At 40.8% G+C, this 12,818-nt stretch overlaps 1 protein-coding gene across 2 annotated transcripts in view; it reads left to right on the forward strand.

Moving 5' to 3' along the window:
* The first annotated feature begins 252 nt into the window (after positions 1-252).
* LOC311306223 (ras-related C3 botulinum toxin substrate 1-like) overlaps positions 253-12,818 on the forward strand; it is a 35,244-nt gene continuing 22,678 nt past the window's right edge. Inside the window, exons 1-5 of one of the 2 annotated variants that reach the window (XM_084434508.1) lie at positions 253-1,074; positions 1,184-1,270; positions 5,452-5,562; positions 5,949-6,011; positions 7,928-8,020. In XM_084434508.1, coding sequence (XP_084290634.1) covers positions 7,935-8,020 — 86 coding nt within the window. In that variant the 5' untranslated portion in view covers positions 253-1,074; positions 1,184-1,270; positions 5,452-5,562; positions 5,949-6,011; positions 7,928-7,934. Of the gene's footprint in view, positions 1,075-1,183; positions 1,271-5,451; positions 5,563-5,948; positions 6,012-7,927; positions 8,021-11,439; positions 12,519-12,818 lie in introns of those variants that run through there. The other variant, XM_084434507.1, reaches the window with a different exon arrangement.

The raw sequence follows: 12,818 nt of genomic DNA on the forward strand, positions 1-12,818 counted from the left end.
AGTGCCCCTCTAGTGGCCATCAGGTATAGTTGCGCATAGTTTTGCTCAGGTTTACTCAGAGTTCGGGACGCAAAGGCTATGGGTCTTTCCTGCCCATCCGGCATCATTTGTGACAATACAGCTCCCACCCCATATGGTGAAGCATCACAGGCCAAGCGAACTGGGAGTCTTGGATTATAATGTGTGAGTACACTGGGTGTTAACAGCTGCGTTTTAGCATCTTGAAACGCTTTCTCACACTCTGGCGACCACTTCCATTTTACCTCCTTGTGTAGCATTGCATTCAGGGGGTGAAGAACTGTGGCCATATTTGGCACAAATCTTGCATAATAATTAACCAGTCCCAAAAAAGATTGGAGTTGGTTAACATTATCAGGGGCTGGTGCTTCGGTGATGGCACGCAGTTTATCTGGGGACTTGTGAAGCCCTGATGCATCGATCACATGTCCCAAATACTCCAATGAGGTTTTGAAAAACTCACTCTTCTCTCTTTTCACACGAAGTCCACATTTCTCCAGCCGACTCAACACAGCCTCCAGGTTGGCTAAATGATGAGCATTATCTTTTCCTGTGACCAGGATATCATCCAAAAAACAATATACACCCGGTAGCCCTTGTAACACTTGTTCCATGACTCGTTGAAGTATCGATGGAGCTGAAGTGATGCCGAAGGGTAATCTGTTGTATACAAACATCCCCTTGTGGGTCGAGATGGTAAGATATTTACGTGAATCTTCATGCACAGGACTCTGCAGGTAGGCATGTGAAAGGTCTAGTTTGCTATATCTTTGTCCCCCAGCCAGTGAAGCAAACAAATCTTCAATACGGGGTAATGGATAATGTTCTGCACACAGAGCTGGATTCAATGTTATTTTGAAATCACCACAGATCCTAACATTACCACCTTTTTTTATTACAGGTACAATCGGGGTTGCCCATTCACTGAATCGCACAGGTGAAATGATTCCTTGCTTCAGTAAGCGATCAATTTCTTCTTCCACCTTGGGTCTGATGGCATACGGTACCACTCGAGCTTGGAAAAATTGTGGTTGGGTTCCCGGTTTCAGACTTAAGGTAGCTGTATACTCATTGAATGTCCCTAGATCTTCTCTGAAAACTTTGGCATACCTTTTTAGAAGACTGTCAAATGTCCCTTCATTAACTTGATGCACTGCTCTTACAGTTTTGATCTCACGCCAGTCTAGACGAATTCTGCGAAGCCATTCTCGTCCCAACAGAGGAGCTGCGTTTCCTGTAACAACATACAAAGGTAAGCGTACGCTTTGTCTGTTTAGCTTGACACGCACTTTGATGACGCCTTCTGGTGTGATAACTTGGCCTGTATACGTCTTGAGAACAACGTTCGTCTGGCGTAATCGAACATGGCTCAGTTTATCTCTGTACAATTCACTTGAGATAATAGAGACCGGTATCCACTTCCATCTCAATTGGCAATCCTTCAATTTTTGGTTGTACTTTTATTACAGATGACACTAAATCAATTTCACTTTTCATTTTGTTCACCTGTGGAGAATTGTGCAGTGTTGCTGTCACTTTGTGTAGTGTCAGTTCCGTATCCGTGTCTGAATTTGTCTCTTCCTCACTCTTTTCCATATTAGCATCCACTCTGTGAATTGGTCTTTTCTTTGTTTGTCCCTTCCATTTTCCACTTTTCCCTTTTACTGTAGTTCTAAGTGTTTTCTCCTCTGTCTTCTTACCTTTACACATTCGTGAAATGTGGCCTTTCTTTCCACAATTGTGACACAGCTGATCTTTGTAAAAACACTAATTTTGGAAATGGTTGGACTTTCCACATCTATAACATTTCTCCTTGGGTGATTCTGACGCCAGAGACATGGCATTTACTTTCAATGAGTTGCTCAAATGCTGTGATTCTCTAGATACAGCCTCCATTGACATCGCTATATCCACAGCCTTTTTATACGTGAGCTCTGATTCAGTCAATAGTTTCCTTTTTATTGACTCGCTACTCAGGCCACACACGAATCGGTCTCGCAGTGCGTCATTTAGATTGTCGCCAAACTCACAGTGCTCCGCCAGTTTCTTTAACACCGCCACCCCTCTGCTTGAATCCGTTTATGAAATTTGAACCTCTCTGCAATCACAATGGGCCGGGGGGTAAAATGTGCTTGGAGGGTATTCACAATCTCATCATATTCCATAGTCCCGGGCTTAAAGGAACACGTCGACTTTTTGGGACTTTGGCTTATTCACCGTATCCCCCAGAGTTAGATAAGTCCATACATACCATTTTCATCTCTGTGCGTGCCGTAACTCTGTCTGACGCACCCACCGCTAGCCTAGCTTAGCACAAAGACTGGAGGACTGGAGGTAAAAGTCCCAAGAAGTCGGCGTGTTCCTTTAACCCTCTGGGGTCTGAGGTGTTTTTGGGGTCCTTGAGATGTTCTGACATGCCCTGACATTTGTGCTTTTTTCAGTTGCTTATAAACATAGTAATGGCAAAAAAAAATTACACACTATTTAGCACAAACAGGGCTACCATAATATGTGAGCAACAAGAATGTACATGTCTGCATTTTTGAGAGAATAATGTTTATGCGTGGTTATTGAAAAAACTAAAAACTAAAGTTTCTGAAATAAGACCACAAAACACACACTAAATATGTGCCAATAAGACTTTTGTCTAATGGATGTCATCGCCTAGTGTTTTTTCTTCAAAATTATGTGAAAATCACCCTGCCTAATCCTTCACATAACACAATACATTGATTTGAATTTTGCAAAGCACTTTCTGTTTGGAAAGGCAATATTCGAGTGGGCGTCACAGATCATGCATATGTAGTGGTTCACACCTGAGGACCGCATACTTAATGAGCCATTCATTCAGGTGAGTCACTGAGCCACAAGAATGCAAGAGCAACAGTTGGAAGCATCTCAATTCTTTTTTATTTTTCCACATATTGTGCTTGCAATTTGGCCTATAATAGCCAAGGAAAACATGTAATTGTGCAGTTAATTCTCATACTGTATTTTCAGTTTTGGAATATTTATCCTCTCCCCAAATTTGTCACTAATAAAACACAATAAAACAGCTGAAACAGCTGAAAACCCATCTCTTCCGTGAGCACTTAACCTCATAAAAAAAAAAAAAATAAAAAAAAAAATTCCTTTGAAACATCACTTCAGACTTATGCTACTCTGAATAATGCCTGAACTTTGTATTCTGAGCACTTCTTGCGTTGTTGTTGTTTTTGCCTCTTCATGATGACTCGCTTTATTTAGTCCTAATTTGTAAGTCGCTTTGGATAAAAGCGTCTGCTAAATGACTAAATGTAAATGTAAATGTAAATAAAAATTATTTAAAGAAAAGGCTTATATTAACCTTTTAATAGTTTGTTTACATCTACCTTGTAAATATTTAAATAAACAACAATTCAAGTGTAATCTTTCTTTGTACAAACTAAAGTATACATTTTATCATACATATTTCAAAGTTAAGGATTTGATTGATTATTTGATTATTTTTGACAAAAAAATTGGCAAATAAAAGCTTATTTGAGGTGGCAGATATTTTACAGTAAAAATGTATAATCTATCCAAAACTAATCAACGAAATGTTGTCTTTCATATGTCTGTAATAGGTCTTTCATTTTTATTATAAGGAATATAAATGCTAATTTGCAGTTTAATACGTTGCTTATACAAATATATATATGTGCATACACACACACATATATATGTGTATATATTTATACACAAAAATAAATTTTATTTATATTTTTTATATACATTTTTTTTTCCACAGATTGTGCTTGTAAATTGTATAATATCCAAGGTAAACATGTCTAGTAATTGTGCAGTAAATTCTCATACTGTATTTTCAGTTTTGGAATATTTATCCTCTCCCCAAATTTGTTACTAATAAAACACAATAAAAATTATTTAAAGAAAAAAAAAATTATATTTACCTTTTAATAGTTTGTTTACATCTACCTTTTGAGGGACATTTTCCATTATTATTATTATTCCTCACAGCGCTGCGAGACGGTGTAAACAAGTAATGATCTGAATAAACTTGTGTTTTCTCGAGCTGATATGGGGCTCGAGAAAACACAGCCCCTCACAGGTTTGCGCCGTGGATTCCCGCGAGTCAGACGCGGATACTGTGTTTGTTTTAGGCTCGCGCAGTCTTCACTCGGACGCGCGCTTCAATCCGTTGTGGAGACTCTCTTTTCGTTCCAGTGAAATTACAAAATAAAATACACACAAGCATGTCTCTGCCTGATATACAACCACTGATAAACATAATCTGATTTGACAAAAAAAAAAAACTATATGAGTGCGGATTCGAACTCAGAACCTCTGACACGCTAGGCAAATGTTCTACCACTAGACCACTTGAGTTCACGTATTTACTCACGTGAAAACTCGGTGTTTACTCGGCGTGATCAATTCGCTCTTGAACATGCTGCCGTTCGTCTGAGTTACAATCTTCCTCTGAGGAAAAGCCAAGGTGAGTTATTCCTCGCTGTCCAGGATCATCTGAACGGCGTCTTTACCGGAGAAACGCGCCATCCTCTCTAAACGCGATGAACTATCAGTGAATCTGATCTGATGAAACTTCGTGTTTTCAAGGCATTGATCGGGGGGCGGGTGCGAAGCATAGATCACCTAAACTATTTACCATGTCAATAGCGCCGGGGGCGGGGCGGCCTCAGTTCATTATAGAGATAATTAGGCAGAAGGAAAAAACGGTACCTCTCCTTGCTTTCAAACGGATTACATGAGTTGAAAACATTTGTTTTTTTTATTAATTACTTCATTTAAAAGAAGAGATTTCAAGCTTCATAAAGACATATATCACGTGCCTGTGTGAGAAGTATTCGCTGAGTTATGATTCATTTTCGGACGCGTTTCAGAATGGACTACACGGACAGAGAGAAGGCAGAACTCGCTCCGTGATTATTTTTCTTAATTTGGCGAAAAGCACAACACTTTGTTTTTATTGTGAGTATACAGAAAAATAATACACATCTAACAGAATCGATTGATGTATGAAACTCCTATGGAAAATCAAAGTCAACAGAGTATTTATGAGTTTCTTTTACACTGATAAAAAAAAAGCGAGCTGGTATCGCCGGCGATACCGCCGACCTCAGGGGGTTAACTGGTGCAATGAGACTACGTAAAAGTCCATAAGTCGATGCCCCCATTACACTGAGAAAAACTGGCACTCTTTTCCCTTCGCTAATGCCATTAGCCTCCACAAAGTGTTCAAAACGTTCTACATACGTAGGCCATTGCTCTCTTGCCTCGTCAAATGCCTCGACATGTCCGATGATCGTAGCCATCCTTTCCATTCGACTGAAGGCTCGATATTGGCAGTGGGAACTTTTATTCTCGTCGCCAATTTATGTTATGTCTACATCATTATGCTTTAATAACATATACTATTTGGTTGTGTTTCAGAATATACACGAGGGAAACCGGAGACATGACTGCACTGTTTAGACTGGTTTATTCGGCACACCGCAACAACAACAACCAACAGCACCGGAGTGCCCCTCTAGTGGCCATCAGGTATTGGAACATCGCTCAAATACATTACATTCACTTAGGTGAAATGTTTAAAAATAGCCCAGGTCTTGATTCCTGGCAGGCTAAAATGATTTCTTATGTTACTCAGAGCATTAATGGCAGCTCTGTGTTGTCGTTGTCTTTGTTACTAAGGTTGTGAGAGTGAATGGCTCAATTGTTTGCTGTTGTCATCTAGGCACAAACCTCACTGTGTTTTTTGTTGCTCTGTTTCACTTGGGAAACAAGTGAAGTCAATTAACAGTTCATTAATGCAACAGTCTAGTTAATGCTGTGTTTTACAGATAGTCATATAATTCTAAAAGAAAATAGTTGACCATTAGACGGAATAAAAGGAGGGTTTTGTCTGATTTGTTTTTCATTTCTTATAGGATGTGTTCTTGATCCGTTTCTCTCTTGTGAGTCCAGCCTCGTTTGAGAACGTCCGTGTGAAGGTAAGCAAGCCCTCGGCTATTTTGTTGTTTAAGTCAATGTAGTCAATAACAGATCAGTGTGAAATTCATTCAAGAACATTGTGCAAGTTTACTGTAACAATGGTGCGTACTTTTGAAAATCCAGTGTTTAGTTCAGTGGTTCTCAAACTTTTTTTGTCGCGCCCCCCTTTAAACCTTTTTTAAAAAATCTGGTGCCCCCCCCCTTAAATCTCGCCCCAACCACACACACACCTCTTGTTAAGTTATGTTTCTTTTACTGCGCATGTGCGAAGAGAATTGTGGGTTAGCGTGTTTTTCTTTTTTGGTTGTTCGGTCTGGCGTCCTATGAGAGGAAGAGCGGTTATGTTGCACGTGATGGAACAATAAAGAGTTTATTGTCAGTTAACAGTTGTAGTTATTGAGTCAACACCTCTGACTACCAAATCATTTCACAAAAAATTATAAAAACTGAAAGATTTTTTGAAAGGCACAATCTGACCCTAACTGAAATTTTGATGAAACTGAAGAGGGACAACTGTGACTGGAAGACCGCTCTAGATTGGGTACTAATGGCAAAGAACTCCATCCACAATGTGCATGGTTATAGTCCCTACCAGTTAGTGTTTGGGCAGAACCCAAATCTTCCCTCAGTCCTCACCGATAAGCCTCCAGCTCTGGAAACAAGTATGAGTAGTTGGATAGCTAAACAAATCACCACACTACATGCAATGAGAACAGCATTCACAGAAGTCGAATGCTCAGAGAGAATTAGAGGAGTCCTTCATAAGCAACTGCGGCCCGTTGATGATAGATATGAAACGGGGGACAAAGTGTATTATAAGCGAGTAGATTGTAATGAGTGGAAAGGTCCAGTTGTGGTCATAGGCCAAGATAGTGTGGTTGTATTTGTTAGGCATGGTGGAAGCTATGTTCGATCGCATCAGTCCAGACTAAGAAAGGTGGATGACCCACAAACAAAACTGGAGGAGACAAAGAGAACAAATGAAAACAGATGAAAATCCCCAAATAACACCAGCAGCAGATCTCAGTGATACTGAAAGTGAAAATGAGGAAATGACACCAGAAAACGATGAACCTCTTAATGATGAAGATGTCAGTGAACCTTCTGCATCAGTGCTACCTGGAAGGAATAGTCTTGATCAATCCCACACGCCACAAACCTGCTCATCCACGAACTGTGAAGGTCTAAGACTAAAAAAAGATCAAATAGTTCAATACACAGATAATCAAAGTGGACAAATCCATACTGGAAAAATCCTCGGCCGAGCAGGAAAGGCAACCGGCAAACACAAAAACTGATACAATTTGCAGTACAGTGAGCCTGAGGAAATTGCTGGCACAACTGCATCAGTCAATCTAGGACAAATGGACAATGTTCAGGTGATTCCATCTGAACATGCTAAGTTGAGCACTGACTACAATGAAGATGATATATTGATAGTACATGATGATCTCTTCATGCCTGCAAAAAATACTCAGCACCTGGAAGAGAAATAACGTATTTGAAGAAGTGAAAGATGAAGGCCAGAAGTGTATCTCCATGAGGTGGGTGTGCACACTTAAAGAAACAACTGCTGAAGTTGTACATCAGGCTAGACTAGTGGCCAGAGGCTTTGAAGAAATGAACACTCAAGACCTTCCCAAAGACTCACCTACATGTGCAGTCATATGTCAAAATAAATGGCAGCTTAACTCCATGGACATTAAAGCAGCCTTTTTACAAGCTAAAGAGTTAACCAGAGATATTTACATTCGCCCACCACAAGAAGTGGTTACATAATTACAAGTGTTTAAATTTTGGAATATGATTACGTAATCCAGGTTACATATAATCAGTTACTACCCAGCACTGACTAACTTTCTACATATTAGACAAAGGATGACTTATCTTGGTCAAAGTCTCTGTTCTGTTAAAGGGTCTTGATGACGAGCAGCAGGAAGAGGGGCAGTTGCTCGGACAGTTTGTCTATGAAGAAGATGGAGATGCTCTTCAGACCTTCTTGGTCTCTGTAAGTATTGTGATTTTGTTATTTCAGTCATTTATCAGCCTGTCGCTGCATAAATATTAAATCAAGGCGTAACTGATTGGCTGATGGACTGTCATGGAGAAGGATGCTTTAAAGGATTCGTTTACCCAGAAATTAAAATATCCCACAATTTACTCGCCCTCAGCCATCCTAGGTGTATATGACTTTCTTCATTCAGCCAAACGCAATCGGAGTTGTATTAAAAAATATCCTGGCTCTTCCCAGCTTTGTAATGGCATTGAATGGCGCCAGAGTTTTTGAAGTTCCAAAAAGCGCATCCATCCATCATAAGATTTATCCATGCACATTTTCATTTTTTTATTCACACACCCTTGTATTCTTTAATCTTTAGTTTAGCCACCTCTGGTGTTGAGACGGTGCTAAACTTGTAATTCTGTATCTGTCTAACTGGGGTCATCCTGAATACACTTGTGTGTACCGTTTCCGGGTGCATGGGAAGCTTGTTGATGAATGACTTGCAAGCACTTGGAACATTATGAACTCCTGACAATTTGTCACTCATGCACTGGAAAAAAGAGGAATAGTCACTCTTAAGAAACAAATAATGTGCCATAGAGCTACAGTTAATATACGATTGCATGCTGGTACATGTACTGTTAGGCCTCAAGGTCAGACTCAGCACTTTCTGATGCATCACACTGTTTCCAATTTTGTCAGTCCATCAGGGTTATGCTTTTTTCATTATTATTATTTATTTATTATTATTATTATTATTATCTGATAGAATTCACCACAAAATTCTACAAATAAAACAGTGAAGAATGTATTTTAGACTTGATAAGTTCTTCAATTTTGTGCTTTTTATTTTCATTTGTTTTTTGCCAGCTGATATGTGCCCTATTTAAAAATGGCTAGAGAAAATATAACTATTTATTTTTTTGCATTTATTATTGTGGATAAGGTGGTGCAGTATTTTTTGACAGAGGAAAAATAGAGAACAGCCTACTTAGTGCTGATAAAGTAAGTCTTTCTGCTTTGTGGCAAACTTCACTGCCGTCTGATCAACAAAATTAATAATTAGTTATGATAAATTATATCTAGCATCTGTATTATTTTTAACCAATCTTTAGTTTAAAAAGGTCGAGTGCTCTAAACAGTAGACATGCATTAAGAGTTATGCACTAGACTGAGACTTTCTAATATGATGTTCCACGTCAAAAATGAAACCTTAAAATCGTCCTTCAACTCGCTTCATCCTCCACTAAATTTATTCCCAAAATGCTGGCAAAAAAATAGTTTATTAATGTAATTTGTATAGTTAACCCTATAAAGTCTATTGCATCATATTTGATATCAGAATATCTGAAGTCCTCTGAATCGTCAGCATGATCAACTGCTGAAAAACCTGTTGAATACAATCTGCTAAATGCCTTCTGTTGTCTTTTTTTATAAGCAAGTAAAAGGCCTTTTAGAATAATTGTAAAGATGTCCATCTTTATGTTGTGGCTTTTTGCAGTGAAATCTTTTTTTTACTGACTTTTATAAAGTAAATATAAGAATACATTTGATATTATTTCAAGATGGAGATTAACTGGATTGAAGCAACTATGGTTTACTTGATTAACAAAAATTAATTTTTTTCAAATTAGTTCAAGTTGATTCACTTCATATTACACATGTTTTATGTTTTCATAGTCAGGAGGAGTCATGGATCTTTCAACTTTTAGTTTGCAAACTTTTTTATTTACACAGGTTAAAGGTGAGGAGGGACGATGATCTGCTTTAGGAGTTGTAGTTGATGTTGTGCTTGTTGATCCTCAAGTGCTTGAGTCTCGGATCGTTCGTGTAGCGCTCAAGCAGCAACTCGTTTTCTCTTCGCTCCTTCTCTTTGATTTTCTTCTTCTCCTCCTGTTTCTTGGCCTTCTCCTCTGCCCAGGTGAACAGAAAAAGTGGCACTTTCCTTTTGGACGTTTTCTGGACGTTCACCTTGTGCTGGGTCTCAGTCTTGGGGCCGTCAGGAGAGGCTACACAGAAGAGCCTCCTCATCTGCTCATCGATCTGAGACGCCTCATCCGAATGGCCTTGCATGGCCTTAGAGTCTCCCATTTCCCTGGGGTCACCATCCTCTTCCTCAAATCCCTGGATTTCCTCCACTTCGCTCGCCCACGCTTCCTCCTGCACCTCGCTGTCCTTCTCCAACCAAGCAAACATCTTTCTTGCTCTCATTTCAGCCTCCGGAGTTTGGGAGCGTTCAGTCTTGAGTAAGTCACTGATGGTCTTCCCTCTGTACTCCACATACTCATCCTCCTCATCCTCCTCATCCTCGATGTCAACCAGCATGACTTGGGGAAGTGGCTCAAACGGGGAAGTGAACGGCTGAGGTTTCCGGGTGGGAGGACGTCGCAGAGCAACAACTTCATCAGGTGCAGGAGTGGGGCTCGGAGGAAGTCCTTTGGGAGGACGCACTTGGGATGAAGAGCACCGGATGGAAAACAGTTCATCAGGTGCTGGAGTGGGACGTGGAGGAACCGCAAATGGATGCATCTGTGGTTTCGCAGGACGCATTTGGGATGAAGAGCGTCGGATGGAAAACAGTGCATCAGGTGCTGGAGTGGGACGTGGAGGAACCGCCAATGGATGCATCTGGGATGAAGAGCGTCGGAAGGAAACAACTTCATCTGGACACGGAGCCGCCGACGGTTTGGGAGGATCCACTTGAAGCGGAGAAGATGGCAGGGATAACACATCCTCAGGTGCTGGAACTGGTTCAGGATGCACAGCTGGTTTTGTCACTGGCGGCAGGGGTTTGAGGCGAGTGCCTGGCAGAGCGAGGTGTCCGGAGACACTTGGAAGCTTTGAGAGTTCTCCCTCTATTGGCTTTAAGGAAGATCTGACTGTAGAATGCAGAGGTTTAACCTCCACAAAAAGTGGTGTTGGCCCTGTGACCTTCTGTTTCCTCTGTTTTCTCACCTTCCTTTTCTTTTCTCCAGCCTCTCTAACGTTACATCCAGCCGCTAATTCTTGCGCTGCATACTGCTGTGCTCTCTGAGGTTTCTCCCTTCTGTGCAAAAAGTGAGCAAAACACCCAAACAATTGACTAAAAAACTGCTAAACAGCGCCATTATGGACACCGAATGCTAAAAGAATTCAATATCTGCAGAAAGTCTCAAGTCTTTCAATCGATTTACTCCTAACACACCAACAGTAGACCAGAGTCAGAGTTGTCGTTTAGAGTTGCTATGACGCATTCTCAATATGATGTCACCACAGTTATAACTCTGCTGCATCTGGAGCTGCTCAGATAGTTCAAACACAAACATTCACACTACGGGCATCAAATGAAATACTGACTGTTTCCCAAACACCCCTTCCCCTCACTGAATATTAAACTGAGATAGTGGAAATAAATGTTCCCTGGTTTTAGTTTCATATTTAAAAAGAAGCCGGGGGATCACGTGATGCTTGCAACTAGATAGACGCACTTTCTTCGCCTCCCCACTGGGTTGACGTAAAATAACTATTTGAAGAAACAATTTCGCCGTGTGATTCACCACAACAGCTCTAATAAGTGTCAAAATGTCCCTGGATAATTTTTTTGCACCGCCCGCATCGAGTAAGAAGAGAGACGGACGAAAGAAAACGGCTAACAAGGCTAATGCTAATAGCACTGCTAACGTGACATCTGTTGCTAGCCAAATTGACACTGAACACGAAGAGGATGCGCGTGATACGGAGCAGGCGGCTATAGAATGTGAAGCGGAGCCGGAGGACGTCAATCTCCAAAGAGATGATATATTAGTCGAGAGAGTGACCACCAACATCGCTGAGATGCTAGACACCAAACTTGCTGCTGTTGTTAAACCAGTTACGGAACTGTCTCAGAAGTTGGACGGCATTTTGGAAAGAGTGACGGCTGTAGAACAGCGCGTATCTGATCTTGAGGACGCGTCAACGGTTACTGAGCCGAGACTGGAATCTTTGGAAAATGCTCTCAAAAAAGCACTGGAACGCCTTGATAATTATGAGAATCAAAGTCGTCGCCAAAATATTAAGATCACAGGGCTTAAGGCTGGCTTTGAGGGTGAAGATCCAGTTACGCTTTTTGAGAAATGGATTCCTGAAGTTTTGGATATGCAGCAGGACAGGGTCAAGATTGAGAGAGCCCATCGCACGGGACCCGCGCTTGGAGGATGAGAGAAAAGCGGCTCTCGAGCGGTCCTAGTGAGATTACACAATTATACCGATAAACAGAAGATCCTTAATGCAGCGAGGAACAAAGGCAGGCTGACAGTGGACGGTCAGGATGTGTCCTTCTACCAAGACTTTTCGGCTGAAGTGATCAAGAAGAGGCAAGAGTCGGCAAACGCTCGGCGGAGGTTACGGGAAGTGGGCATCAGATACGCTTTTGTGTACCCGGCCGTAATACGGATCTTTCAGCAGGATGGGACTACAAAAACACTTTCTAACATGAAAGACGTCAACAACTACATTAAAGGACTGACTGAGAGATAAGACACAGGTAAATAACTTTGCCTGTGTTCCGGTAAAGCAACGTCTGGCTATTAAGAAGCTCCGATGACAAATGACAGAACTTAAAAAGCGTTTAAACGAGTGCTTTGACAAATACTGGACCTCATTCTCTGTTATTTTATGTTGTGGGTTAAGACACTCAAACCATCGCTGTTTAAATGTACGTTTTAATTAGTGTTATCACATGGCTTGTTACATTGACCAACGACCCAGTTGGGAAGGTTTTTTGTTTTATTTTTTTTCTTTGCAATCCTTTTTCTGGCTCGCTAAGACCCCAGTTGGATACTCC

This window comes from Rutilus rutilus, assembly GCF_951802725.1.
Source record: "Rutilus rutilus genome assembly, chromosome: 16".
NCBI classification, from domain to species: Eukaryota; Metazoa; Chordata; class Actinopteri; order Cypriniformes; family Leuciscidae; genus Rutilus; species Rutilus rutilus.